The sequence below is a fragment of the Echeneis naucrates genome, chromosome 13 (genome assembly GCF_900963305.1).
Source record: "Echeneis naucrates chromosome 13, fEcheNa1.1, whole genome shotgun sequence".
Taxonomy (NCBI): Eukaryota; Metazoa; Chordata; class Actinopteri; order Carangiformes; family Echeneidae; genus Echeneis; species Echeneis naucrates.
Window position 1 is genome coordinate 7,221,620 of NC_042523.1, and position 27,206 is coordinate 7,248,825.

Below are 27,206 nucleotides of genomic sequence, written 5' to 3' on the forward strand. Positions count from 1 at the left end.
TTTGCTTTGGTACACCGAGGAATGATTAAATCTTTGCTCCAGTCCTGATGGAAACGCAAATCTAATCTTCGAACTGGTCGTTCACGCTCCCTTGAAGATTAACTACCTCAGACTGTTTATTTGACACAGTCTCGTAGTAAAATTAAATGTGGTTATGTTACTTTTGTTATTTCATCGAAGCAGAGTCCTCTGGGATGAAAGTGAAAAAGTTTAGCTGCAACGATCAATAACTGATTATAAGTTACTGATGTTGCCGAGGATGCTCCAAAAGTACTTCCCTCTAAGGGAGAAGTCTCAGGTTAGCTTCTTGCTTTTTAAAAAAATATAGAATTTCATTCCGCTGAATGAGCAATATTATCCACTGATAGATTACTGGTAGAAAAACTATTTCTCTACTCACACACAAGCACCAAGAATTCCTTATTTAGTGTTTTCTGAGACAGAAAAGGTGTGCTCTGTAATTTTAGGTATATTGAAGACGAGAAGGCAAAATACATGAAGATTATCTGTTGTAACGCAGTAGGAAATAAAAATATTTAGCTGAGTAAACCACAAATCAAGGAATGAAATGCAGTGGAAGGAGGGCATCATGCCTCTGGCACCTGCAGGACGAGCAGGGGAGGATTGCACCATCTGCTCAGCGCCCAGGAAACCATCAGGACGTTCTCTGCTGCCATCTAGTGGTGAGTAATGACGGTAACAGCGACGAGTTCAGGGCACCAGCACTCTCTGGATATTTGAACTCCAGGTGTGGGATGAGAGGTTTTGCCAAACTGTAATCACGACAGGTAAAATATCTGGCGTTGTCGATAAAAAAAGTCGATTTATATACAGCATTCGTGTTTTAGTTCAACACTCCGGTTCAACGTCGGTATCATCGCGTGTTTTATTTCTGCACTGTATCACAGAAATCATTCTACGAGCTTGTGTGGCCAATATGCAGGAGTTAATGCAGGCTATCGGTTTCATAAACTGCATAGCTTCACATTACTGCTGCCCACAGAGGAAATATTAAAGCCCTGCACAAGTCTCTGAGTGAACTAGTGCTTCATACAAAGTTGAAAATCGTGAAATCAAAATTTATTTTTTTAACGATCATTCTTAATGCAAACCATAACAAACCAGCAATAAACAAATTATTTGATTACATATTTGAGTACCGCCAAGCTTTCTACTTTCAATCTCATGGCTATAATGTGAATGGCGGAAAAAGAAATTTTGGTTGTAAAAGATATTAAAGAACTTCCTGCGCTGAAAGCTCGTACAACGATGAAAAAATCTCATGAACAGATGGTTACAAAGATTCAAAACATTAGGCCGCATTAAATGATGATTTCTCATAAATCTGTTTTGGGCTTCATGAAAACAAAACAATGTCATCTTTATTTATACAACTTACAGTTGGCTGTTTTTTGCAGAGTAAAAATCAGGAGATGCTCAGAGCAAAAAGGACATCAGGATCATCCAGATTAGCAGATTACCTTTCCATGTACGTGCAGCAGTTTAAATTGGCTTGATGCTTGAATGTAAAAACATGGTGCCTTGAGTCTAAAGGTTAACCAGCTGCAATATCTTGTTCATGACTTCATGTTATATGTATACACCAGCACTGCTCCCACTGTGAGATCCTGGTTCAATTCTTGATGCTTTATATCCTATGAAAACCGGAGTGTGAGGGACTGGATGAAAACTGGACTGGTAGGACGCAGTGGGATTACCGGCATAAGTCAGCGAACATGGCGAGGTGTTGCGGCTGATGTACAGAGAGTGCCCTGGAGTGTAGATCCTTCCAGCATGGTTGGAACTCTGCATGGACGACTGATGAGCCGTGCTATGCTGGTACAACAATGACGCATTTTCAGGCAGACTCGGGTTATAGACAACAGGAGGGTTGATTAATGCTCTGCCATTTGTCATTAACTGAGGGATGTTTTCCAGTGGCATTTCAAGCTGCGGTCCAGCAGAGCCATTGTTCAGCAGGGAGGGATGGTACGAAGTTGATCGAAGGCTTGGAACGCTAGAAATGGGATTGTACCTCATCAGGGCTGGCCTGCTGGCGAGGAAGTTGGCCGGGTGGTACACATCGAACGAGCCTTTCTCTGAGGGGAAACGGCGGCAGACAAACAGCATGGCTGAGGCAAAAAGGAAGGCACCTGTCACCCAACCGATGTAAAGAGCTTCTCCCAGCTCCCTCCTTTGGGCATCAATCAGCAAAGGATTGTAAAAATCTCGAATAATCACATGACCTGTCCATGACACGGGGATAAAAACACAAATGCATGCCATGAACTGCATAGCACCGGCAACCATCAGGATAATGGTTTTAGCCCGGTCATTACCCTGCAGACAGGAAAAACACCGCATTCCTGCCATGGCCACAAAGAGCCCCAGTCCTGACAAAGCCACAGAGCAGCACATCAGGCCCCTGGCTGCCTGTAACTCAGGGGGCAGGAACAGCAGCGAGTCGTATACCTTACATTGCATCCGGATGTTGGCCTGCCTGTAGCAGTTCATCCACAGGCCTTCCCAGCGGGTTTCCATCACAATTATGTTCTCCCCAATGAAAGCTGTCACCTTCCACATGGGCAGCCCCGTTGTAGCCGCTGCCCCGATCAGTCCAATCAGGCCGACGCACATTGCAGCTACCTCTGAAACACCTTGAAGCATTGTGATGTGTAGGAGAGCTCAGCTGCGTTCAAAGTCCAAAATTAGGAAGCCTCACGTTGACCTCAAATTCTGATGCGTTCTTATAACATTTCCAAATCTGAGCCAGATACGTGCTCAAGGCAGTCAGGATGGTCTCATCTGATGCACTTTGTATGTTGTGAGAAGTGGTTTGTTATGGGAAGATGTTTTGCAGTCACCTGGTTGGCTCAGGGCAATGGGGGTTAAGAGGATCCCTGCTTGTTTTGTGTTTCTGGTTCCTCTGGCGCTTGCGCTGTATCTGTACCATCATCTTATCCAGCAGTAAGACATTTAAAGACACCAGAAACAGCTCACAATAGCAGAAAACCTTTATCATTTGCAACGTTTTTATTCTCCGTGTTACATGTGATACAAATTCTGAAGCATCAAACACACAATGCAGGATTTGAGTTCTTTCAGTTCCTCTATCCTCCACAGGGGAGCAGAGGTGACCTTTGAGTTAACAGAACGTAGAGGGAGCGTGTCACACTGACATACACTCACTGATGTTATGGACCAAACGTGCTTTTAGAAATCATACAACAAGTTCACAATAACAATGTCCCTTTTTTAAACTGCAGTTTACATTTGAACTCACAGCAAGTGAAATGATTACCTGACTGAACAAAGAAATGTTCTCGGCACTCTAACATACTGAATGGAGCTGGAGTCAAGCAGGAAACACACAGATGGAAATGACACAAGTTATGACCTAATACTATCTATGTCCTGAATGTATCCAGTGCCCAACACTGGCTAAAACCAGTGAAAACTGGTTAAAGCCAGGAAGTGAAGTATGAGGACTGTGTGCACTGGTGGGGGGAATTTGAGCTCTCAGCTCACACTGTACACTCTCTGTTGAAATAACTTGGGTTTGAAATACATGATGTATAAACTGTTTATAAAGTTACCAAAAAGAAAAAAAAAAATCTACTTTTACAGTTAACACAAATATACTTGTTTCACATTACCATCCGAGTAAATGAAGTACTATATACATATATAACACATACAAAATTGTTACTATAATAAAAAGGACTTTCGCGATACAGTTTGATGAAACACTTATAATATTAATGGAAAGAATGAGCTTACGCAGAGATGATTACAATTATGATGCTAGTTGATATCAATTAACTAGTACGCCTAAGGAAGATTATATATTATGTATTCATCGAACAAAGTCCAAAACGAGTTGGTGCAAAACCATTCATCCCTATGAATCAGATGAATTTTTGTCTGCAGTAAGCTGCTCTGAAATGTATCTTTTTAACCGCAGCGTCTGTTCATCGCTAAAATGTGTCACAGGCTGCGGCGCCAAGCAGATCTATATTTAAGAGAAATTGCCTTGCATGCGTTGACAGTAAATGATCATCATTACCTCAGTCATTTTTAATGTTCAGAGATAAGCCACCCCACTGTGTACCGAGGGCTGATTTGAGTGGTAGGTGTAGATAGATGAAGGGTGTCTTGACAGCATTGGCTGTGGTCTGGGTTGTGGTTGAGGAAGCAGCACCAGCTGCTGAGGCTGTAGAGGCTGGAGACGCTGGGGTGACTGAGGAGGATAGGCCATGTAGTCGGATGCTCTGGAGTACAGGTACCTTTTTGGGCCTTTGCCTTCGGACTGCAGGTTGCAGCAGGTAAACATGCATCCGCCAGCAAACAAGAAAGCCGAGGCTACCCAGCCAATGTACAGGGCTTCTCCGAGCTCCCTGCGCTGGGCGTCAATCAGCAAGGGGTTGTAGAAGTCCCTGATGATGACGTGGCCTGTCCACGACACAGGGATGAGGACGCAGATACAAGCCATTATGATCATGACTCCTGCGATGATGAGGACCAGTCGCTTGGCTCGATCGTTATTCTGAATACATGATGTGCACTGCAACCCCACCAAACTGATCAGAAGACCGAGACCACCCAGCGCCACGGCGGAGCACATGAGCCCCCGAGCTGCCTGTAGGTCAGGCGATAGGGCCAACAGAGAGTCATACACCTTGCATTGCATCCTGATGTCGGCCTGGCGAAAGCAATTCATCCACAGACCTTCGTAGCGGGTCTCAAACACAATGATGTTCTCCCCAATAAAAGCCGTGACTCGCCACATGGGCATCCCAGTGCTCGCCGCTGCCCCAATCAGCCCAATCAGGGTCAGTAAAAGACCCACTATCTCCAGCGCAGAATTGGCCATCCTGGGCTTTTCTTATTCCTCCAAGCTCATACGAACAATTACGTTCAGACACAGTGTAGTCGTTGGATGGAGGACGGCGCAGCTTTGCATCCCAGTGGAAGAGGAGGAGCAGGTGGATGTTCACCTGTAGAGTCTCCTCCCTGTCAACAGGACACCAGAATGAAAGGGGTGTGAAATGTGACCTGTTGCTATGAAACAGAATCCCCCAAGGCCTTTTTTTTTTTTTAAACTTTGCACACTTCCCCAAGGAGCTGCCGTGAGCTTCTACTCTGTTTATTCATACGTCTCCATTTACATGCTCTGGGATTTCACTTCACCCGCAACCTGTAATTTTTTGTTTTTTTTAGTTTTTATTTCTGTTCTAATTAGCAAGGGATGCATTTGCAAGATGCAAGATCCCAAACTTGTAATTATCCATCTAAATATAAAAAAAACTACGGACATCTTAGACATTGATATCTGAAACATAGCCATGTCTTTGTACTGGTCTTATGTTCTATGTTCTATGCTACATTTTTTTTATATTCACCAAAAGAACACTTGACTCTGACACATGATTCTTTGCTATGTTTGTTACGTGAGCATAAGCATTACTTTGAGTCATGAGTTTGAGTTTCTTCCGTGAGGATCTGACGTGGTTTGAATAAAAACTGTGGCTTGGTTTACAATGGGTGGAGCCGGATCGACAGTCCGGTTTTACCAGTTCAGGCACATTTCTACTGAAAACAATGGACAAACTCAAAAGCCTTAGACAGGAAGTGAAAAAAAAAAACATCACTGTCATGAGCCATAGTTTACCCTTATTTCTGGAAAACTTCAGTGGCTTTTAGTAGGACGCTGAAAAGAAAAACTAAATTCACCTTTTTCATTTCTCATCTTTATTCCTTTATTGGTCACCACAGTTGACCGTATATTTACTCAGCGTTTTGAAAAAGTATGTACATTTATAGCAAAAATGAAACCGTGAAACATAAATTATCTGACGGCATATCATCTGACAAAGGCCTAGTGCATAATTTGTTCTCAAAGAGCATGTCAGCAGAGGCTGTAAAGGCAGCAATGTAACAGAAAGCTATTGTATTACAAATTAAATATGTTGTGCTTGATGTTTATTGATGCTTAGTTTGTAAGCACAACCGTGGGCACATGGATACAAACAAAGTACAGAGTAATTCAACACAGTTTGTCATGATCAAAACACAGTGAGTTCGTCAATAAACTTCAAACTCTGCTATTCACTCGGCCCTCTTTGAGGAAGAAATGAAAGATTTGCACATTTTCAGAGGGAGCCTCTGGCCAATTTTAAAAAATAACAAAACAACAACATAAAGAAGAGTCCAAAATTGTCTCTGGGTTTGATTTTACCTCACTAGTATTGACTTGGCGTATATATCATAGATCCAGGTGGTGGTGCAGAGTACGGAGGCTGGTAGGTGTATGCCGGCTGGTACGTGTAGGGCTGGTATGCGCTTCCAGGTTGGTAGATATTTCCATTGGGGTTGTAGACCATCTTCTCTTCTGGATCCTGGGTGCGCGGAGCATGGCGACACAGCAGGATCACCCCGGCAGAGAAAAGCAAAGCTGAGGTCACCCAGCCGATATAAAGAGCCTCCCCGAGCTCCCTGCGCTGGGCATCGATCAGCAGCGGGTTGTAGAAATCCCTGATGATGACGTGGCCGGTCCAGGACACTGGGATCAGGGTCGTGATGCAGCCCAAGAGGAAGAGGCAGCCTCCCGCCACGAGAACAATGTGCTTGGTGCGAGCCCGATGGTCCACCACCTTGGTACACTTCATCCCCACTGCCGACACGATGAGCGCGAAGGTGGTCAGAGCCACAGAGGCACACATCAGACCCCTGGCAGCCTGGAGATCCGGTGGCAGAAACAGCAGGGAATCATACACCTTACACTGCATCCTGATGTTGGCTTGTCTGTAGCAGTTCATCCATAAACCCTCCCAACGGGTCTCCATCACGATGATGTTCTCCTCGATGAAAGCCGTTACCTTCCACATCGGCAGGCCTGTCACGGCTGCCACTCCGATTAGTCCAATGAAACCAATGACGAGGGCCACTACCTCGCAGCAAATGGCATTTCGGCGTTTCCTTTTCTCGATTCTCTTCTTTTCCTCGTATACGGAGTCTTGATATTCTGTGTAGGCTGCTGCCTGTTTCTCATCATAATACGAGCCTACGTACGACTGAGGTGGCTTGCTGTAGCCACTGTATGCTGTGTAAGAGGCCATTTTGGCTTTTTGCTGCACTGTTGCAGCTTGAGAAAGACATCTGAAAAGAAGAGCAAGTCAGGGAACTTATACACCCACAAAAGAATGCTAAGGAAGCAATGCAACTTTACTGGTTATACTGCTTCAAGCCCATCAGAGGAGGGCTCACCAAAGAGAGCTCCCTTTAAATGCTAATACCAATGATACAGCCATCAACTCTGTCTCAACCATTTTCTGCCACTTAGCCATCAGAATCAACCAACGATGTGAATTAATTAAAAACAGATAAAGTCAATGAATTAAGTCACATTTGAGCTTCTTTTTTATATTTTTAAACTTTGGCCATTTGGTACCTTTCCACTCTCGTACAGCAGAATGTCCGTATTTTTTATTTTATTTTATTTTTTTTGCTTTTGTTGAGCAAAAAGTTTTTAGCTAGAAATCTATAATAAACCAATTAAATCAAAACAATCTCATTGCTGTCATTGATGAGGTGGTGTGAACATTGTCTTTGTAGGTAAAATGGTTTAGGTGGCGGCTGTTTATGTCAGATCGAAACCTGATAAAACGATTAGACACAGTATCGAACAGACTCCTCCTCTAGACGTTAACTGACCTGATGAGAAGGCATCGAGCCCAGAAACATGAGGAGGATTGGTTTAATTGCAACACCAGGTATTCAGCATTTGCCAGCAGTTCTCACCTTGTGCTACCACAGTGAAGTCCTATTTCAGATGCATTTTGTAAGAATCATAACTGAATGTTATCTGCAGTGTTACTTGTGGTTAGTTTAAACGTTTAGAATTCAACAATGTTGTTTTTTTTTTAATTATTATTATTATTGAAAACCAGAATACCACAAAAATAAAAATTGCCATGGTAACGAAAATGTAGAATCAAAGCTTTATTGAACTGTTTACTTGGACAGCATAAAAAGGAGCCAAACCTTGATATTCATAAATGAAAGTGAACATCGGACAAAAACACAAATTTCAAAAATGGTACAACAGACTGATCACAGGGCACATGGATTGGATTGACAACAGATAAGGACACTCAGGTTTGTATTCATGTTTTCATGCAGTGGTTAAGGATTAAGGGCAGAACATGCGAACAAGATGCAGGCATCACTGTCACGGTGACTAAAATGTGCACTTAATATTGTGAAAACAAATACATTAATCCAAAATTAGCAAACCCTCTACGTCATGTTTTGACTTCAGACATTGTTCTTTAAATGATGAAATTGCAATGAACACAGGGAGGACAGGAAAGTTCTTTAATACATGTTCTTGATGCTTATGAAGGCTGGATAGCCTCCTCGCTGTCGAGACGCTGACCCCGTCTCTGTGCTTCACTCAGCGCCAGCAGCTGTGCATTAGTGTAGGGCTCTTCCTCCTTTGATGAGTGTTTGCTGTAGCTGAACAGAATCAGGACCCCAGTGATCAGCAGAACAGCAGAAGTGACCCAGCCGATGTAGAGTCAGTCAGCGGCGGGTTATACAAGTTACGGATGACAGCGAAGCCAACCCAGCGACGAGTGTGGTCAAACAGGACAGCAAAGCCCCCCCCCCCCACACACACACACAACTCTCCCTTAGGGCCAGGGTGATGCCTTGATGTTGTCACCAAAACAGTTGGTGAGAATCACAATGATGGAGACAGCCCCCCTCCAGCCTCCAGCTGCAGAATGAGCAGTGAATCATGTACCTTGCACTGCCTCTCTCCAGCAGTTCATCCACAATCCCTCCCAGAGATCCTCCATGACAACAACATTTGCACCTACGAGGGCTCAGACCCTCTATGTCGGCAATACAGCTATCATGCCAAACAGGCCGATGAAGCCGGGACGAGGGCGAATATCTCCAGCTTAGCTTGTCTGCTAGCTAATGATTTGAGCAATCAATGAGTTTTGTAGAGCCCTTCCTGCAATGCCATTATACCAGTTTGCGAAGGTCTGACCTTGACTCCTGCCAATGCATCAAGCATGACTCTTATGACAACTCGGTTTGTTTGTTCGTTCCAAAAACAGAAATGATTGATAGCAATGACACACCAATTAAAACGTAAAACGACATTCATGCAAGTCACACAGGTCCGGTTTCGGCCACATTCAAATGTAATACATCCTCTTGTCTTTTTTTTTGTGTGACTGAAAAATAGGGACAGTGTAAATAATTTCACTTTTTTTTTTTCACTGATGGGAAGTCCCAGGAGAAAAACTCACACGTGGCCAAAACACAAACCCGCTTTATTTTTTATCCAAGCTCACTCACATCGCAAGCTGATGTGCATCAACTTGCAATTTTATGTTTTTCAAAGACTTTTATGATATATCAATAAACATTTATGTGTCTTAAGTCTTAGGATGAAGAATCCACATAGTGTTCCTAATTTAATGAATCTAATCCCACCTTGGGTGTACTCACTAGAAACAGATCAGTCAAAATCAATTGTCAGTCATCTGGTTGGAATAGATAAGAGTGAATTTACTTTCAACTGACTTGCAGTTTTGTAGCTTTTAAATATATATACCCTTATTAGGTATAATTCATTTCAACTTTAACTAATCCCAATAACTAGTTGTTATCATGATGAGTTATTAACCAATCACAGTAAATGATGTGACTAGGTGTGATCATTTGACATGAGGAGGATGCACCACTCCTTTCACTCAGCTGTTCTGGGGAAGGCAACAATCTGTTTTTGAGATGGAGACAGAAAAAGGGGGTGAGATAGGGACAGACGTAACAGGAACAGAAACCGTAGAGCCAGTCAGACAGGTTTGCCAGGTGATACTATCACCTCGTCCTCTGCTGCTCAGAATGTAAACAAATCTCCTCTGCCTTAACAAGAGCTGGGAACTTGAAATATATCAAATCTATAATAAAATCTATCTATATTCCTATATAGAAGAGGCCTCTAAAATGCCAGAATAAAGGGGTGGATTTTCATAGATTAAAGTAAAACTAAATTGAAGTGACTGATACCACAATGAAATGCGAAGTCGCAAGCGGATACAGCAAAGCGGTACAACTACAGCAGGCTACTGCCACCTGCTGCATGTAGATATGACTGCACTTTCCCCGGCCCAAGAAAAGCAGTTACCATTTACTTCTGACTCAGCTTTCAAATTTGGCTTAAAGATTAACAAAATGAATGATCTGTTCAGTCAAGTAGATAAGTCCATTAAAGTGACGCTTGCACCACCAACTCTGTTCCCTCCTAGCCGTCTGTCATTCAGAACCATATCCGGCTGATGGGGATCTGTAAAGATCCGTTTCATAGATAATAAACCACAGACCTTGGGATTGTATTCAACAATTAAAAACTCCAGTATAATTATTTAAGCTTAAAATGTGTCATAGCCATATTATAACTACAGTAGTTTGATAGAAAAAAAAAATTATGTAATGAAGGTGATTTGACTATTTTGTTTGTAATTATATCACAATTGCTTCTACTCATCTTATGAAGATTTCTTTTATTTCAGTATAAAAATGCTAATTCCATTTAAATGAAAGTATAATTAAACTAGTGATACAAACATTAACGTTTCATTTAGCGACTTGTTGGAATCCCAAGTTTCACACCTCAGTTTCATTCGCACACACACACACACACACACACACACACACACCCAGCTTGCTCCCTTTTGTGAGCTGTTAAAAACACTGATGAATGTGATGGAGAATTACTGACTGTTAATGTTTCAGATTTTGCCATACTGTGTTTGTGACTGATGCACTAGAATTTTCCGTGAGATACAGCAGTTGCTCAACGCGCACACACAAAAACAAATCTCTGATATGGCCATTAAGGTAGATTTTCTATAACACAATTAACTTTTTTTTTTTTTTGTTGTTTTTGTTTTTTTTAAATGAGCTTAGTGTTGTATGGTATTTGCATGGCTTTCCATGTCTGCAGTTTCTGGTCATTCCATGGGACTAAATTATGGACTATGGCACTGATTGGCAATGTGTATTCTGCTAATGATCTGAATTTAATCTTCACTGAAGACATCACAGGGCCTCCTGTTCTGATCTCTCTACTCGGTAAACAAACAGCCCCTGAATGTTAATTGTATCCCATTTATTCCAGACTCCAAAGACCCTTTTAGTCTTTCTGTGATAACAAGGGTCGGTGTTCCTTCACCATCATTTCGACTCTCAGTCAGCTGGATCTTATAAATGCACAAAGTAAATGCACTGTCTTCAGAAGGTTTTTTTTTTGTCCCCCCTTTTTGCTCTGCAATTGCATTCTCTGTCTGTGTTGCTTTGAAGCGGACATGCATTGATTAGCTGCTCAGTTCTGTCCACACCACATTGGGCCTGGGTTTGTTTTGTCCTCACATCACTAAAACTGTGTTGCGGGGAGGATATCAGCAGAGATTTAGGGTAAAACTACACAAACCAATCAATCAACACAGAGAAGGGCTTCGAATTATAAGTAGGAAACAACTGTATTTATTATGATATCAATACATTTTTCTATATATACACAGTAATAAAAATGCAGTCTTAGTAGCACAATGAGTTGTTTACATGTGTGACTTTTTTCCCCCTCTTTAGGCATAATGTCTCTTCCCTTGATTGCTTGAGCAAATTTGGACTTTCTTTGTGAGAAAAAGTATTTCCTATGTTGTAATGCTGACAAATTAATTTACATATGAATAAATAAAAAGAAAACAACAACAATGCTTTGTAATCCATTGCCAGTCAACAATCGTTGAACGCACGCAAAGTATTAAAAGTAGTTCATGTGCAAATTCTGTAAAATACAGAGTGTGCACCTGAAATGTTAAGAATTAATATAACGCTGAATGTTCTTTTAATGGCAATACCAAAGAGCAAAAAAAACAAAACAACACAACAACAAAATGGTTCACAGCAAATAAAAAAAAGACATGAAACAGCAAATGCAAATTCAAGTAAAACAGGATTATGTCAAGTTAAAACAAATTACAATCCCCCAGTGTCTGTGACATCAGGAGGCATTACATATTTTCACTATTAAATGTAACCAAAGGAAAATATTTTCCAGGCTAAAAAGAGAGTCTGTAAAACAAGAGCTCAAAATCATATACATAACCAGGAAATCTGCTCCCAAAACATGTCAGTGTATATTCACATGAAAATGTACAGGTACGGTAAATGATGCAGTGAAGACAAGACTGTCCTTTGCAATTATTTATTCTATTTCTTTAAGGACAAATAATATACAGCCCTTAACTATGATTATATCTCTGAGTCACACAGACGAAACAAATATTAATGTTCTTACAATACCCAGATTTGGCAACAGCAGGCAGGACTATAGATTGCTGCCCAAATGTGCAAACCATGCCAGTCAAAGCAGTTGATTAGATTCCATGATTGTACCATCAGTTCATCTCTCGAAGCTCACGCTTCACTTGTATATGTATCAGCATTTGATTTGGGATGAAGCTCCCTCATTCTGGTTTCCTGTATTGCTCCACTGATGCTCTTACCTGTACACAAAGCAGTCTGCAAACATAAGGTAAGGAAGGATACATCTTCTACTAGCTGTGTGATATACGTCAATGCCCATGCATTGTTGGTGAAGACTGATGACAGATCTTTATGGAGCTCATGTAAAGCTGATAAAACATTTGCTTTCTGGACGTCCCGTTCAGCCTTTATGTGTTGCAGTCCAGGGATGAGCCCGATTGCTCCCTTCGTACCCAGATATCATCCTTCTCCGCTTTCTTTTGAGCCTCCACATTGTCGTTGCTCTCCACGCTCTGCTTCTCCGTGTCGACCGGTCTGTGTGTCTCACAGACCGTCGGGGATTTAAGGCTCTCGCATTCTTCTGTTTCCTTACTCTCCAAGGACAAAGCCATGACAGGGGCCTCTAGGTCAGCCTCGGCAGACGGCACTCTGGCCGTGTGAGAGAACTCATCATCGTCGTCGCTCAGGATGTCCGTCTCCTTCACCTCTTCCTGTTCCTCGTATTCTTCTAGGTCAAACTGTTCTTCCACCCAGCGGTCTGTGTCGCCGGTTAACTCAGGCTGATGCTGCTGGTCTGGCTTGTCCTGCAGCTGAAGCCGACTCGAGTCAGGTTCTTGTGGTGAAGCAAGATCTTGCTCGGGTTCACCATCAAAAACGATGTCTGTGTCGATTGTGAATCGGTTGCGCACAAGCTTTCGTCTCCCTAGAGTCCTAGTTGGGGCAGATGCTGAAATTTTTTTTTTTTCAATTAATTATAAATAAATAATAAACATTAAGGGATGACCAAGTTAATACTTTGAAGACATTTCACCTCAGCACAAAAATAATATGATCTTTTCAGGTCTAGAGGAAAAAACCCTATTCAATTTATTACAGGTGTTCAGACATTATAATAGATTATAGCAGGAGGTTGGTCTGTCTGCACGGGCTTCAGTATTACAATATCTTCACCAACTACTTTTTTAATTTTATTTTATTTTATTTTTTTTAAATGGCTCTTATGAGAAACTATTAATAGATTTTATCAGCATTAAGTCAACTTAATGCTGATAACAACTTAACATATCTTCAAAAAAGTGTATGAATGCAGCTCAACCATGAAAAGAAGAGCCATGATTTTAATTTAGTATTTAGTCTTTGATTAATATTATCATCATAACTGATATTATAAATACATTGGCACATTTTAGTCAACTCAATTCACTCAAGGAACCCTAACAACAACAAATAAGTAGAACAAGTCAAAACAAGTAAATTGAGTTGGAGGTAAAGAGAATATTAATATTAAAAGTGAGGGTCAATACAGCAGAAGGCTCTGAACCCCATGGGAGTCAGATGGGCAGGAGGCGTTAGTGGTATTATTAGAAGAGGAAGGTCTAAGAATACGAGTGAATGTGGAGAAATGGAGTAGATCAGACAAACTGATATTACTTTTTTCACTTCACGCTGCACCAAAGCTGCCTGTCTGTGTCAGGTGAGAAGGAACACATTCAAATTTGGGACACACTGCGCTGCAGGGTGAATGCAGCCACAGAGTGGCATTTACCTGCTCTATTTATGGCAGGACGGGCTCCCTTCAGGGCACAGAGACGCTTCCCTCCAAAGGGCACATACTGCTGATTGAGGGGTAAACTCTCCGTTTTCAGGAGCTGTCGACGGTGCTTTTCCCTCAGGATGGAATGGACCGTCTTCAGAAAGTCTTTTCTACTTTCCGGAGAGCTGCAGGAGATGGAAGGGCGCGTTATCGGCTTGACACTTTGTAGATAGTGTCACACAGAGCTTTCAGATGCACAAAAGCTTCAATTTGCACTGCATTTCAACCTCCATTAGCAGAGATCCTCACCTACAGCACAGCTGAAATACCCTCTCTGGCCTTCCCTCCGACTCTGACTTTGTGTGGACAATCTCACACACAGCAGAGCCCTCACCATCTGAGGATGAAATCAGCCATTCACATGTGATTTCATGCACAGCGCACCCTGAGAGCGCACAACATCAGGATCATAAAGACTGCAATTTATTTATTGAGTCACTTGCCTGAATTGGCCAAGGACCTGACTTGAAGGGCATCAGTTGGGATCATGTGACGAAACCGGAAAGGGTCTTTTTCATCTGAAGATACTGAGACTCGATGGGAGCCACCCTGCGTTAATAAAAGTAATAATAATTTAAACAAAAAAGTATATTCCCCCTGAAATGCGTTAAGATATAATCAGCTTGGAAGATGCATTTACAGCTGACTCAATGGCACGGCAAATTTAATTTACAATGCTGGTTAATTTTAAAATGGACTTCGGTGATGCTGATGACTTGTATGAAATGATTACCATCTTCTTTTTCTGCTTGGACCCGTCCTTGCATACAAACACCACTGCCGTTTTAAACACTAAAAAACAACAGAGGAAGAAAAAGATATACCATTTAGCATTGAACACATTACGAAGGGAGTGAAATTTAGATGATTAACTGAGTAAATGGTGGTGATTTTTTTTTTTTAGGGCAAAAACATGAAAGTACTTTTGGTATCACACATGATCATTACATTATCATGAGACTAAATCATGACACACCAAATGTAGCCATCTGAGGCTCTTTCTTCCATTTCCCTAAGGAGGCAGGTGGATTGATCCATGTCACGCTGGTATGGAGGAGCAGGTCACCCATGGACAGATCGGCAACCTAGCAAAGGCAAGAAATTACCTACGGTCACTTAACACATAAGCTGCTGTTGAGAAAAACTGAGCCGAGCAACTGTTCAGCCCCATGCACCTCCTTCTTCTCTCCGCTCTGCTCAGTGATGAGCTGATCGAACACTGCTCCAAACTCCTCGTGGATCTTCTGCATCTCGTTGATGTGGCTGGCAACTTTGTTCATGGCTTTCATGGCAACTGCAAAGGATTGTGGTTACAGTTATAATTATTGAATTGTTAGGATTGTATGTGTTGGCCCAGGTTCTCCCCTGTCAAAATGAGCTGGGGTCTTACTATCCAGGTGGTAGTGCTCCTCACTGTCCGGGTCTGTGAGGGAGTACAGCTCCTTCAGCAGAAGGGGATACTTCAGCACCCTCTGGATGGGTTTGATCAGATACGACTCCAGGGTGGAGGAGTGCTGCTGTTTGGGGTTGCGCTCATCCAAGAAGGCCTTAAAATCAGGATCCGTTTTGGCTGGAATTGCAGAAAAACAACACTTATTGATGTGTTTGCATGCAGACTCTGCTCTTCAGCAGCTTACTCGGGTAGTGCCATTTATACGCCCTGTAATTTTTTTTAGACCCAATTAGCTTACAGTATATTCAGACCAAAAAACAAAAAGCTATTTCAAAATAATCTTATGCTTAAACCAGTTATTTATATTTTACTTTGGCATAGATTAAAAATCACCTACGCCTGAGACATTTCCATACATTTTATAGATGCATCTTCACTGAGAAACAGTCAAACACAAGTGGGCAGGAATAATCTGTTCACTGCTTCAAAAACAGCTTTAACCAAGTAGCACCTCAGCCAACTCATTATGGCCAATGACCAGCTGAGTCACTGAATCTATATGCAACAAACAAAGCCATCCACTTTACTGTTAAAAGGAGTGGGCGTACCAGCCAGGGAGCAAGCTGTTCAACAACGCTCATTCTATAATGTCACTGAATGTTGCAGGGCTTTTTTTTTTTTTTTTTTTGTCTTAAGAGCCACCAGCTTGAAGGTATGCAGAGGTCAAATGATCAGCGGTCTGGCCGACAACTCCACAGAACAGATTTATGGAGCCTTGCAGGATATGGCAGATGGTTGATGGATAAATGCATGTTCACTTTTGAGCCGAGAAGGAATGTCAACCCAAGAGCACATTAACCCACCCTTCACAAAGACCTTGGGTACTTTGGTGTGGCTTGCGCAGAAAGCACTATAGATTTTAAAACGGTCGGCGTAGTAGAGGAAAGAGCCTCCCAGGGAGAAGAGGATTTTCTGTGGAAAGAGGAAGACAAGTTATCCGACCAGTGGTTATAGAGTTCATGGGCGGGTTAATGCTTGTCACTAGTCATACAAGGTCAGAATACCTTAAACTGATCCACTTTCTCCAGCTTCTCAAGATCAGGAACCAGCCTGGTCCCATCCTCCAGGGTCCTGAGAAACTCAACTTGAAACTCCACCATTTCTGGCAAGTTCCCAAACAGTACATCCAGCTGGAGGAGAAGAGCATTTGAGCAAAATCAAAATAACTGCACTGTTAGTGAAAATGACTCTCTTCATGCGGTGTAGCCAGTACAAGTCTCTCGCTCTTGTTAGAGCCTGGAAATGCTCAAACCACACAACAGCCAAATGAATGCCATTATTACAACATGCAATTTCAAACACCCCCCTCTCTTTCTCTCTAGTCATCCACCCCTGTTGTCCTTGTACACAGCTACTTTTCACAGGATTATGTAACCCACTTTCCTTGGAATATATCAACTGTTCTGACATTTAAAAGGCTCAAAGGCCCGTGGGGGAAAATTAGACGTACCTCATCCTGAGTGAGGAAGGTCTCTTTCTGCAGTGGGGTTAAATATCTCCCAATGAGGCAATTGAGATCCTGTAAGACAAGAGTGCAGTATGTGAGATTTAAGGTTGCCCGTGTAATTTTGTGGATTGGTGGAATACATGACATACGTGCGGCTTAACACAAATTCTCAATATTCCATTGAATTCAACAGTGAAGGTTTTTTTTTTCTATGCAGCTTCAATTGAGTTACAGTTGAAGTGCGACTACTGCAAATTACAGACACAGACATCAGATCCAGCCACATGTCTTGAGGTAAGTGGAACAAAGAGCCCAGGTCCACCAAAAATACACCATCAATCATGCACATTTCATGATTTCTGAAATAAGTACACATGTTGTCCCTGTAGTGACGTATAACATTTTAGATAGCCCTGACATTATTCTATTACATTCCCTCTACAACCCAGTTACTGCACCAAGCCACATTTATAATCAGGTGGAAAAACATTAGGCAATATCTAGGCAAAGGCGCAGCTGCGTCCCCTTAGGTCTCCTGGGACACGGGGATAAATATGGATTGGACATGTAGAATCTGTAATGCGTGGGGCTAACACAACCTGATCGATGGACAGAGGGAACACATGCAATCTCACAACGACCATCTGCCACACACGAGTAAGATGAGTCATACTGACTTTGACATAGGTTCGCTCGGTCTCCACGAGCTCGCAGATGACTTTGCGGAGCTTGTCGGCATCAGAGAGCTGCCGGAGAGTTGCAGGAGGTGGGAAGGGCGAGTCCGGGCTGGGCGAGGAGGACACACACGTCGAGGGATTCATGTCATGGAGACTGCGACAGAAAGCGGCAACTTGCTCTGTACTCTGCAAAAAAAGAAAAAAAATTAAATTGATGAAGAAAAAAAAAATTGATTAAATTATGCAACTCCAACTTCAAGTCCTCATATCCAAATATTGATCATTCAGCGCAGAAGCAGCACCTCAAATATTAACTTGGAGCTATCACTTTGCACCTGCTGATGATGTGTTCAGGTTCATGACTGTGCAGAGAGTGAGCCTGGAAAGAGGCAGAGAGGCAGCTCGGAAGAAAAAAAAAAAAAAAAAAAAAAAAAAAAATCATTCGCACTAATTTGGTCTATTTTCAGTCTGTCATAACAATGACTCCCCGCCTCCCTCTCCTTCATGCATATCTCTGTTCTCCCTGGTGCTTTCCTCCTACTGACAGATCAGTGGTGTAATGATTCATCTCTCACAGAATCAAAATATACACATAACCTTGTGTGTCCACATACAGTATGGGTTGCCCGGGAGACCACCCCTGGTGTGCATTAGACTATCATTTTGGACAGAAATAGACCCCACTCAGCGCCTGGACGGCTGAATTAATACACTCCACTTTGTTTGTAACAGGCATGACAGCATGAGGGTGTTCTAGCTTTTTACAGCAGTAGAAACACAGACATGTAGGCACAAAGAACTGTTTTCTTTTGTGGGAGAAGCTTTCAATTGATTCTTTACTTTACAGAAGACAATGTGTAAAAAACTAAGTGAGAACGTCAACAACAACAGGAATCACTGGCACGTACTGACACCACTCAGTATGATACACTCGTAGGATTTTTTTATAGGCTAGACAGGAGCAATTTATCCTGTCGCACCTACAAAGAATAATAATAATACAGCCTCCACCAAGCTATAGAGGATGGAACATTATCATTCTTAGATAAGAATAATCTTAGTTAAGATGTGTCAGTGTCTCTCTACACATCAGAATAACTTTTTTTTCATACTGGATACTACTGTTCATACGCAAAACTGATCATCTAGTTTCACTTTTACATTCAAACTGTTCACAAAGTAGACAGCGGACAGAAATAATCACCGTTTGCTAAAATATGATGATATGAAAGAACAAAGAACAAAGGAAGAACCCTGTGGTAACGAATGACTGTCATGCATCCTCTCATGCAGATTTGCAAATGACAATGGTTAGCAGCATTGTTGCCCAATCACACAGGCAAATTCGTGTGTGAGGCACGACAGCCCTTTTGTCCTTTTGTGAAAATGTTTCCAAAAATAATCAGGAAGCTCCCAGATCAACGAATGAACAAGGAGGTGCTGTAATATCTGTACATGCAACACTGTAAACACAATTTACACCAGTAAACTGATGTTGACTTCGAAGGCTGCAGTGAAAGTGGTTTTGTAAATCCTCGAAACTTTGACGTTTTTGCTGATAAAGTCATGTAAGCATAAGACCCTGGGAAAGTAATCATAACCTTTTCGATATAGAAGGTGTTTTTTATTTATTTCTTTTTTTTAACAAATCAAAATCCCTGCCAAGAGCATACTTAAGTGTCATACAACACGCAGGAGAAGTCACGCAAAGGAAATAAAAATTTAAAAAGTAAACACACATTTTTCGTCCCTGTACACTTATCAACGGAGCTCATCTAGGTTTACAGAGTTCAGTCAGAATATCACAGTCCAGTCAGAGTCCTCACTACGATAATTAACACCACAGCAGCTTTGGTTGCATGGACAGTCATGGCAGACAGAAGACACGAACACAGCAGGTGGGGCAGAGGATCAAAGCCTTCAATATCACATGAAAAGAACAATATGTAGATAAGAGAGGCTGAGAGATGAGCTTTTCCCCGAACAAATGAAACATAGATTACAAACTGTTTCAAAGTGTGAAAGCGCAGATGATCGAGTCGGGAGAGGATTGCACGTCTGCTCTCTGAAACTAAGATAAGCCTGAGATCACAAGCTGAGGCTTGGGGGTGTCCAAGAGAGAAAGCTCTGCAGGAGTCATCGCAGCGACAGTCGGGCCAGTTTCTCGAAGACATGTGAAGTCCAACTCATCCGGAGCCAGGTCTGCAGAGACTCCGCTCCCACATGCAGCGATTGATTTTGGCATCCAGTGGGACACTCCAGTGATTACAGGGCGACTCTGTGACATGACGATGACTCACAGCTTCCTGTTGTCTGCCTGCAGCAGCCATGAGGAGGTGTAAAACAAACGCAGGGAAGGAAAAGGTGGTTTTACACAAAAAAGGGAATAAAACAGCAACGGCAGCCCAGCGTCTCTCGCAGCAGCAGCAAAAACTAGGCAGGTAAAGGGAAAAAGTGACACAAAGTAGGAATCTCACCAAATGAAGCATGTCATAGATGGATTCTGAGGAACGCTTGCTGTGCTTGTTCCACTTCAGCACGGACATAGCAGGGTGTAGATGGACAATCAGAGAGGAAGCGACTCCAGGCTTTGGCAAGAGTCAAGTCTACACTACGCTGCAAGTCTCCAACAAATTTATCAGCCCTTTAGTCTGGCGAAGAAGAAGAAGGTGCTGTGGAGCTTGTGATGAAGGTCCTTCCTCCTCCTCTCCGCCCACCTGCACTTACAGCCTTCCAACTCTCCTTCCTTTCTCCCTCCGAGTCTGCTGTAGAGCTGTCACTGATACTCTGCTGTTTCCTCAGTCTCCCTCCCTCCCTCCCTCTCTGTTCTTTATAGGGTGGATGAACTTGGGCACTCAGCGTGAGTATAAAGATCTGGCCAACTCTAGCAGCATTGTAAATGAGTCCTGAGAGCAAAAAGGAGCAGGAGGGAAGGGAGTCTCCTCCTCAAGGTTGCAGTGGAGCAGGATTGGCTGGGTGATCCATACCACAGTAGAATATAAATGCAGAATTTAGGGAACAGTGCGAGGGGGGGGTGGCTGTAACTGAACAGGCTGCAAAGGATAAACACAGGAACAAATGGCGTAGGAGGCTTTGCAGGAAGAAAATGGACAGAGGGAAGTGGCATGCCAAAATGGATCCAATAATTAGTGAATCAAACAAGGTATGTGCTCCTAATAATTCCACAGGCTCTGAAAAATGCCCTTGTTCAGATCAGTCAAGGAAACAGGAAGGTTTAGATGTTGCCTGTCTCTGAAGAGATCCAACAACAATTTTTGCTGCAGTTCTTCTGCAACCTGCACCATAAGAAAGAACACAAGACTGACACTGGTATTGTATAAAAACGTACAGTTGTGAGTGATTTCAGATGACAAAATATCTTCCATCTGCACTCTGCGCTTCAGGCAGAGGAGAAATGTATATTGTTGCCTGTTCAGCGTTAAGCCCTCTCTGTGGCTGGTTAAAGCCCAGATGGTGAGTCTGGGAAGAAGTGCTCCCTTTGAATGGTTTGGCACTGAAACCTGACGGCTACACAGTTTGATCGGCTAAATAAATCCCAGAGCAAAATGGGGCCCGGAAAATAGTTTCCTTCACACTGCATCAATGATGTGCTACCGTAACGGCTCATTGTTTTGCCCTTTAGTGTGCCGACAGAGGTTTGTCTCTGTTACAAGTCCCCCCCCCCCGGCAAAAAATACATAAAATAAATAAATAATCGTAGTAAATAAATAAATTATATATATACACAGTACAGGCCAAAAGTTTGGACACACTTTCCTATTCATTTGAATGAGAAGGTGTGTCCAAACTTTATATATATATATATATATATATATATATATATATTATATATATATTATATAAAACATTTGGTCACACCTTCTCATTTGCTGTAACAAAATGGTCAAGGTTATCACAACTTGCACAGTGGGGACAACCCATGAGCAGATCAACTGGCAAACATTTTGTTCTCTTTGTGAGCTGCTAGTGCAAATCCACACATCACTACCACATTTCAGTGACGCAGACCTTTCCCTCATTGCCGCACTTTGGAAGTTTTATTTCTCTTTTTTTTTTTTTAAAGCTCTTATACCAATGCACCAGTGCTACACAAATACCAAGAAAGCCATAATGCAGTGTTTCATCTTCAAACGTCTAGTCTCAAAGAGAAGGAAGTTGAAAAGACAAAATCCCCAATTCAGCATAGCAAAACACCACTTAAACCCACCACAACCACCATTATAGCCACATGGCTTTATTTTGTTCATATATATATATACATACACTTTGAAGCAATTAATATTATCAATAATAGTAATAATAATAAAATAATAATAAAAAGGTTTGATGAATAGCATCTTATCAAGTAAGGAAAGCGTCAGATGTTTGAATTAAAGAGAGAACAGGTCTAGGAGCAGCTCTGTGAACAGTCTGAGTGAGTATGTGGGATGACTGAGGAGCTCACAATGATCCCCGGATTTAGTCACTGCAGTTAGCACAATGAGGAATAGCAGTAATCTACTGTTGCGACAGAAGATGAACTAATGGACAATCAATCCTTTCATTGAGCATTTCTTCAGCAAGGGCTCTGTTGTCCTTTGAAAAATCGCTGGTTTAATCTCATTTAGATTACTTTCTTTTTTTTTTTTTTAATGCAGAAGATAAAGAATGACTCATTTTGTCAGGCAGAGAACTCCAACAGTGGAGTGTATGTATGGTCTTTTTTTCTTATTTGCTGGTCTAACCAATCTTGCGCTTTCTGTCTGCACTTTCTTTTGCCATGTGTGTGTGTTTTCATTTGGAGTCAAAATGAACGCATCTCCATTCATTATCTGATCCTAATCACCACGTATTATAAAGCAATTACAATGCAAAGATGTCCTTATTATGTTGTCGTATCAGAAGAACTGGTTCATCTTCACAGGTGGTGTTTGTCGGAAAAAAAAAAAAAAAAAAAGGAAGAAACACCTAATATAGCGTTTGTTTGTGAAGCACAGGGTTAACACCTTGGCTATAGAAACACGGACACCGCTCTGCTTTCTTGAGCAAGATGAAATGAGCCAGTAACAGATGGAGCTTCAAAGTGTGGAGAAGCAAACTGTTCTCCAGTGCTATTTTCATTTTTCATAATAAGGAGGGAGGGGTGTGTGTGTGTGTGTGGGGGTGGGGGGGGGGCGCTATGCGGATGACAAGAGCTGGAGACAAGCAGCAGAGCCAACACATCTTAAGAGAGATATGCTGTCAGAGGTTTTCTGTGGAGATATTCAATCAGACTCTCCAAATGGATAATCAGAAGGGGCCCTTACCTTTCTGCACTCATCGAACTCACTGAAGATTGCAGAGTCATCATCCAGGCTGTCCCCCGAGCTCTCCAGCAGCAGTCCCACCCCGTCGTCCAGGATCTCCTCTAAAATGAAAACAAGTCAAGCATGAGCGCCATTTTCCTTCACATGAAATTATTACTTTTTCACAAGCACTCTGTAAATTACATAAATAAGGCCCTTGCTTTTGCTCTGTTATTAAGATTTAAGTCCTTTATGTCGAACATGCCGATGCTTCATCAGTCTAAATACAAAATGAGGCTTCCACCCGCGCTGAGAGCCACCTGTCCTCTCCCAGTAGACCTTGTAGATTCAGAACATTGCCATAAATGTCTCCAGGGATGCTGGCAAGAAAATCGTTTCTTCTCAGAAGCAAAGGAAGAAAAAATCCAGGCCTGACATCTGTCAAAGTTTGCCTTTTAGTATCCTTTCATACAAAGTGTTTAGATGTAGCATAATTACTGTCTACAGGTCAAGTGCAACTGAGGGTCTTCATACAATGAGCAGGATTTCTGAGAAATGGTGTTTTGATGTTGTACTCTCGAGTAAACTCTGCTGTGGATATGCCCAGTGGGCAGCGTTGAATGACTGCGGGAAAGAAAAGAAAGAGGGATGTGCGTTTATCAGGTCCACCTTGACTCTGGGAAAAGATGTCAGTGTAGAGATCTTCCTCTGCGTCCGAGCGGCGCGGCGGCACGTAGCACAGCTGGCGGCGGTCTACAGAAGGCAGGGTGTTGACCGTCAAAGCCAGCGATGCCTGAGAGAATGCTGCCTTCATGTCGGAGAAGTTCAGACTGTGGGAGTCTTTTCCGTTGAGCTGAAGTATTTCATCCCCCGCGTTCAGACCTGCGGAGCGGGAACACCGTCAGCTTCGATGCAGTTAAATCATTTTCTATCTCCTCTAACGTGAGATTGTGGCAACAATCTATCTAATCTATCTAACCATTAAACTTCTAATTAAGACTGTCAGAGGACATGTCGTTAGAAACAAATAAATAATTCTGCTTTAGTCATTCCCAGATCATTTATACATGTATAGATTCTTTGCCTCTCACACCCACCAGTCCATGCCATACGTCAGCGACTGGGACAGCACAAGTATGTTGGTGTCTGCTTTCAGGCAGTACCGCATGTTCTCTTTCTGCACTGTGCTAAAGCCCAGGATACTCCAACCTCACTCAGCCCTCCAATTTAACTTTGCAGCAAGGGTGTGTGAAAAGGCTGCACTGAAGTATCCTATTCAGCATCATCCTTCACAAAGGCCAGTGCGCGGCAGTGCAGTTATGATTATAGTAATCAATGTCCTGGAGAGCTGCTGTGCTCTCTGAAGCTTTTCCTTCCTATTGAATAAACATGCCCTAATGCATTTCTGAAAAGAAGCTGTAAAAATATCTATTGAACTCCCGAAAAAAAAAAAGAAAAAATAATGCTCCATTTTGTAAACACATGTAAGGGGCAGAAAAATGGCCATGTCTTGTTATTTATTTATATTTTCTCTGGCTGTAACTCATCAGTGTAGAGACCCAGCCTGAATGAGTTCATTTGATGGAAATGAAGGGTAATGAAGAGTAATGAACCTTTGGCGAAGGCTAAGCCACCCGCCTTCACATCAGTGATGTAGAGCTGCTGTACTCCGTCTTCCTCTACCACTGAAATGGAGAAACCTGGAGGAGGGGAAGGAGAGGTGAGAGAGAACAAGAGAAGGGTTACCGTTATATAAAACATTTCAGGGGGATTTGTGCAGTGCAAATCCGAACAGTTGTGAAATGTGAAAAAAAAAAAAAACACAAAAAAACAAACAAACAAACAAAAAAAAAAAAAACACCCGAGGTTGTGTATAGGTCAAAGAAAATCAATTATTATCCTGAAAATGGCACCGCATATGAAATCCCTGACATTGAGTTCATTAAAGCAGCTTAACCCAAAATATCAGTAGTCATAATAATCCAAACGGGTTAATCTACCTACCGTAACCAATCATGCAGGATTCATCTCTGTCAAACTGGACTACTTTCGTTATTTTCGAGCACAGCTCAATTTCTTTGTAAAGCTGTGAAGAACGAAAAGAAGTTATATAAATCACGAAGCAACGGCCTAGTTTATTCATACTGTGGTGGGTGGGTTATGGACTGAACAGGAAGGGCATGTTCATTTTCTTTATTTTTGTACAAAGCAGCTCTAGCAGACTCCTTATCCATGTCATGATAACATGAAGCAAACACAAAAGTCACCACAGATACATTTATGAAGGCTTTCTGTGAATTAATCTGCTGCACAGGACAAGCAGGTTTGGTAGGAATTGCAAGAAATAGTCAGTAATTGATCTGGCTGTCTGTTTTTGCATATTGGGATGCTCTGCATAAAATCCAGTACACTCAGTGGCATTTCTTAAACTACAGAAGAACAGAGGAACAAAAATGATGATCAAGCAGGGAGTCACGTACCAGGTCGCACACATCCTCCTCTGGTTTAGGAATGTAGAATTGCACTTGGTTTTCGATGAGGAACTTGAGTCGCAGGTAGTGCTTGGTGGGATCGAGCTGGTGAGCCTGGGGAATGAGGACGAAGAGGATCTCTCTAACCTTTTTTTTTTTTTTTTTTTTTTTTTTTAATTTAGTTAACTGATGTTATGGCAGTGGGGTGTCCACCCTCGCCAGTCTACCACAGAGCAGAGAAGAAAAAAAAAAAAACAAACTAAAAAAAACAAGCTCCCAGACTCACATTCACATTCTCGCCTACGGGGAATTTAGAGTCACTGATTTACCTCATGCTCAGGCCTTTGCCTTGGGGGAGGAAGCTTTAGTAGCCAGAAAGAACCCACACAGGTGCAGAAGCTCATTCGAGTCAGTGTGATGTTACCTTGCAGATGGTTTCAAGAACACAGAGTGCCGACTCCCCTGGTTGGATGATGGTAAGAACCGGCTGATCATTTGGCAGACACACCCAGGAGGGGGTAAGGTGGTCGGGGACCCAGATGTCGCTCTCCGTGCTGGGCCGTGGAAGGCTTTTCACAGTTCCCTCCTCACCCATCTTTCAACAGAGACGTTAGAAAACTAATTCAGGCTGATGCTTCAGTCAAGATGAATATTTTACTATGTAAGCATGTTTTACTGCTAACTTTGATTTGATTCAAATAATTTATCACTATGCTGCTGTGACTGTTATTTCTGAATCACACAGCCAAACTACACTTTCCGTCACCAGGCTTTTCCATCAATTCACCCACAAAGTGGTTGCAATACCATAGTATAAGGAGCACAGCGAAGGAGAATTACAGCTTCTAATGTTCCCGAGAGGCTGCGACAGCTGGAACTCGGGTGTTCTACTGACTCTGGATATATAGTGGGCTAATATTTCATTGGCCTCAATGTTTGCTAAAGATTTAGCTGATGAAGGCTGTGCTCCCTCTCCATCTCCACCCCGCTGTCAAACCTATGCAAACACAGAATGAGTGACTCCTCCTTACTCTGTGTTCCTTAGCAGGATCAACATATATCCCATCTGTAGGCTTTTTTATTGGCTCGTCACCGTCAGCAAAGACCTGCAGAGACAAGAACAAGATCTATTGGTCGTAACTCAAGCAGAAATGTGGAGTTGGAGCAAAGTACCAAAGCACTTCCACTTCTTGCTTTGAAACTTAAAAAAGAAATGGAATGGAAAGCCTCACAGACCTGGTTGATAGTGGGATGGGCTTTTGTCTTTTTCTTTGAGGTAGTGTCCAGACCCCAGAGGGAGGAGAACCTGCTCTTGCGCTTGCTGCAGGAGCGTGACATGGCCTGCGTTCGCCGTCTCACTCCGCTCTCCGTGCGAGCTGCCACCTTTAAATGAAACAAAAATTAAAAAAATAAAAAAATAAGTAAACTTAACAGCTCATTCAGGGATCAACATATGCCATTTAGCCCGTACGTTAGCCATTAATGATTTAATGTGCACAGCACATTAACAACCGGAGGGCCTGATGTAGGTTAAATGGCGGGGCATCAAAAAAGAAGTCGCAATTTCACGTGCAGCAAGTATAAGTTATAGAGATAATATTCATGATTGGTACATTTTCCAAGAGCAAAAAAAATAAAACATTCAAGAAACTTTTCACCAAGTCGTTGCTACAAGAACTTTGTTGTGAAGCTTTACTGTCATTAATACTTTA

The 27,206-nt window shown here is 42.3% G+C and overlaps 4 protein-coding genes across 7 annotated transcripts in view; all 4 read right to left on the minus strand.

Annotated features, from left to right (window-relative positions):
• Positions 1-32: 32 nt before the first annotated feature.
• LOC115053157 (claudin-8-like) lies at positions 33-2,816 on the minus strand. Its single transcript, XM_029517724.1, has one exon. It carries the CDS (start codon positions 2,665-2,667, stop codon positions 1,591-1,593), a length of 1,077 nt encoding a protein of 358 aa, XP_029373584.1. The 5' UTR covers positions 2,668-2,816; the 3' UTR covers positions 33-1,590.
• A 208-nt stretch (positions 2,817-3,024) lies between these two features.
• cldn8.1 (claudin 8.1) lies at positions 3,025-5,037 on the minus strand. Its single transcript, XM_029517885.1, has one exon. The coding sequence runs from the start codon at positions 4,871-4,873 to the stop codon at positions 4,085-4,087; it is 789 nt and encodes a 262-aa protein (XP_029373745.1). The 5' UTR covers positions 4,874-5,037; the 3' UTR covers positions 3,025-4,084.
• Positions 5,038-5,728: 691 nt separating this feature from the next.
• On the minus strand, positions 5,729-7,174 carry cldn8.2 (claudin 8.2). Its single transcript, XM_029517884.1, has one exon. It carries the CDS (start codon positions 7,116-7,118, stop codon positions 6,243-6,245), a length of 876 nt encoding a protein of 291 aa, XP_029373744.1. The 5' UTR covers positions 7,119-7,174; the 3' UTR covers positions 5,729-6,242.
• Positions 7,175-11,553: 4,379 nt separating this feature from the next.
• The window catches only part of tiam1b (TIAM Rac1 associated GEF 1b), a 41,401-nt gene continuing 25,748 nt past the window's right edge, over positions 11,554-27,206 (minus strand). For 3 of the 4 annotated variants that reach the window (XM_029516803.1, XM_029516804.1, XM_029516802.1), the window contains exons 8-27: positions 26,731-26,877; positions 26,526-26,600; positions 25,919-26,089; positions 25,504-25,608; positions 25,028-25,109; positions 24,637-24,723; positions 23,693-23,905; positions 23,045-23,145; positions 17,739-17,924; positions 17,065-17,133; positions 16,619-16,744; positions 16,418-16,526; positions 15,552-15,731; positions 15,337-15,455; positions 15,138-15,246; positions 14,895-14,953; positions 14,605-14,710; positions 14,411-14,498; positions 14,114-14,286; positions 11,554-13,294 (exon numbers count right to left, since the gene is read on the minus strand). In XM_029516803.1, the coding sequence (XP_029372663.1) occupies positions 12,756-13,294; positions 14,114-14,286; positions 14,411-14,498; positions 14,605-14,710; positions 14,895-14,953; positions 15,138-15,246; positions 15,337-15,455; positions 15,552-15,731; positions 16,418-16,526; positions 16,619-16,744; positions 17,065-17,133; positions 17,739-17,924; positions 23,045-23,145; positions 23,693-23,905; positions 24,637-24,723; positions 25,028-25,109; positions 25,504-25,608; positions 25,919-26,089; positions 26,526-26,600; positions 26,731-26,877 (2,844 nt within the window). In that variant the 3' untranslated portion in view covers positions 11,554-12,755. The remainder of the gene's footprint in view (positions 13,295-14,113; positions 14,287-14,410; positions 14,499-14,604; positions 14,711-14,894; positions 14,954-15,137; positions 15,247-15,336; positions 15,456-15,551; positions 15,732-16,417; positions 16,527-16,618; positions 16,745-17,064; positions 17,134-17,738; positions 17,925-23,044; positions 23,146-23,692; positions 23,906-24,636; positions 24,724-25,027; positions 25,110-25,503; positions 25,609-25,918; positions 26,090-26,525; positions 26,601-26,730; positions 26,878-27,206) is intronic. The other variant, XM_029516805.1, reaches the window with a different exon arrangement.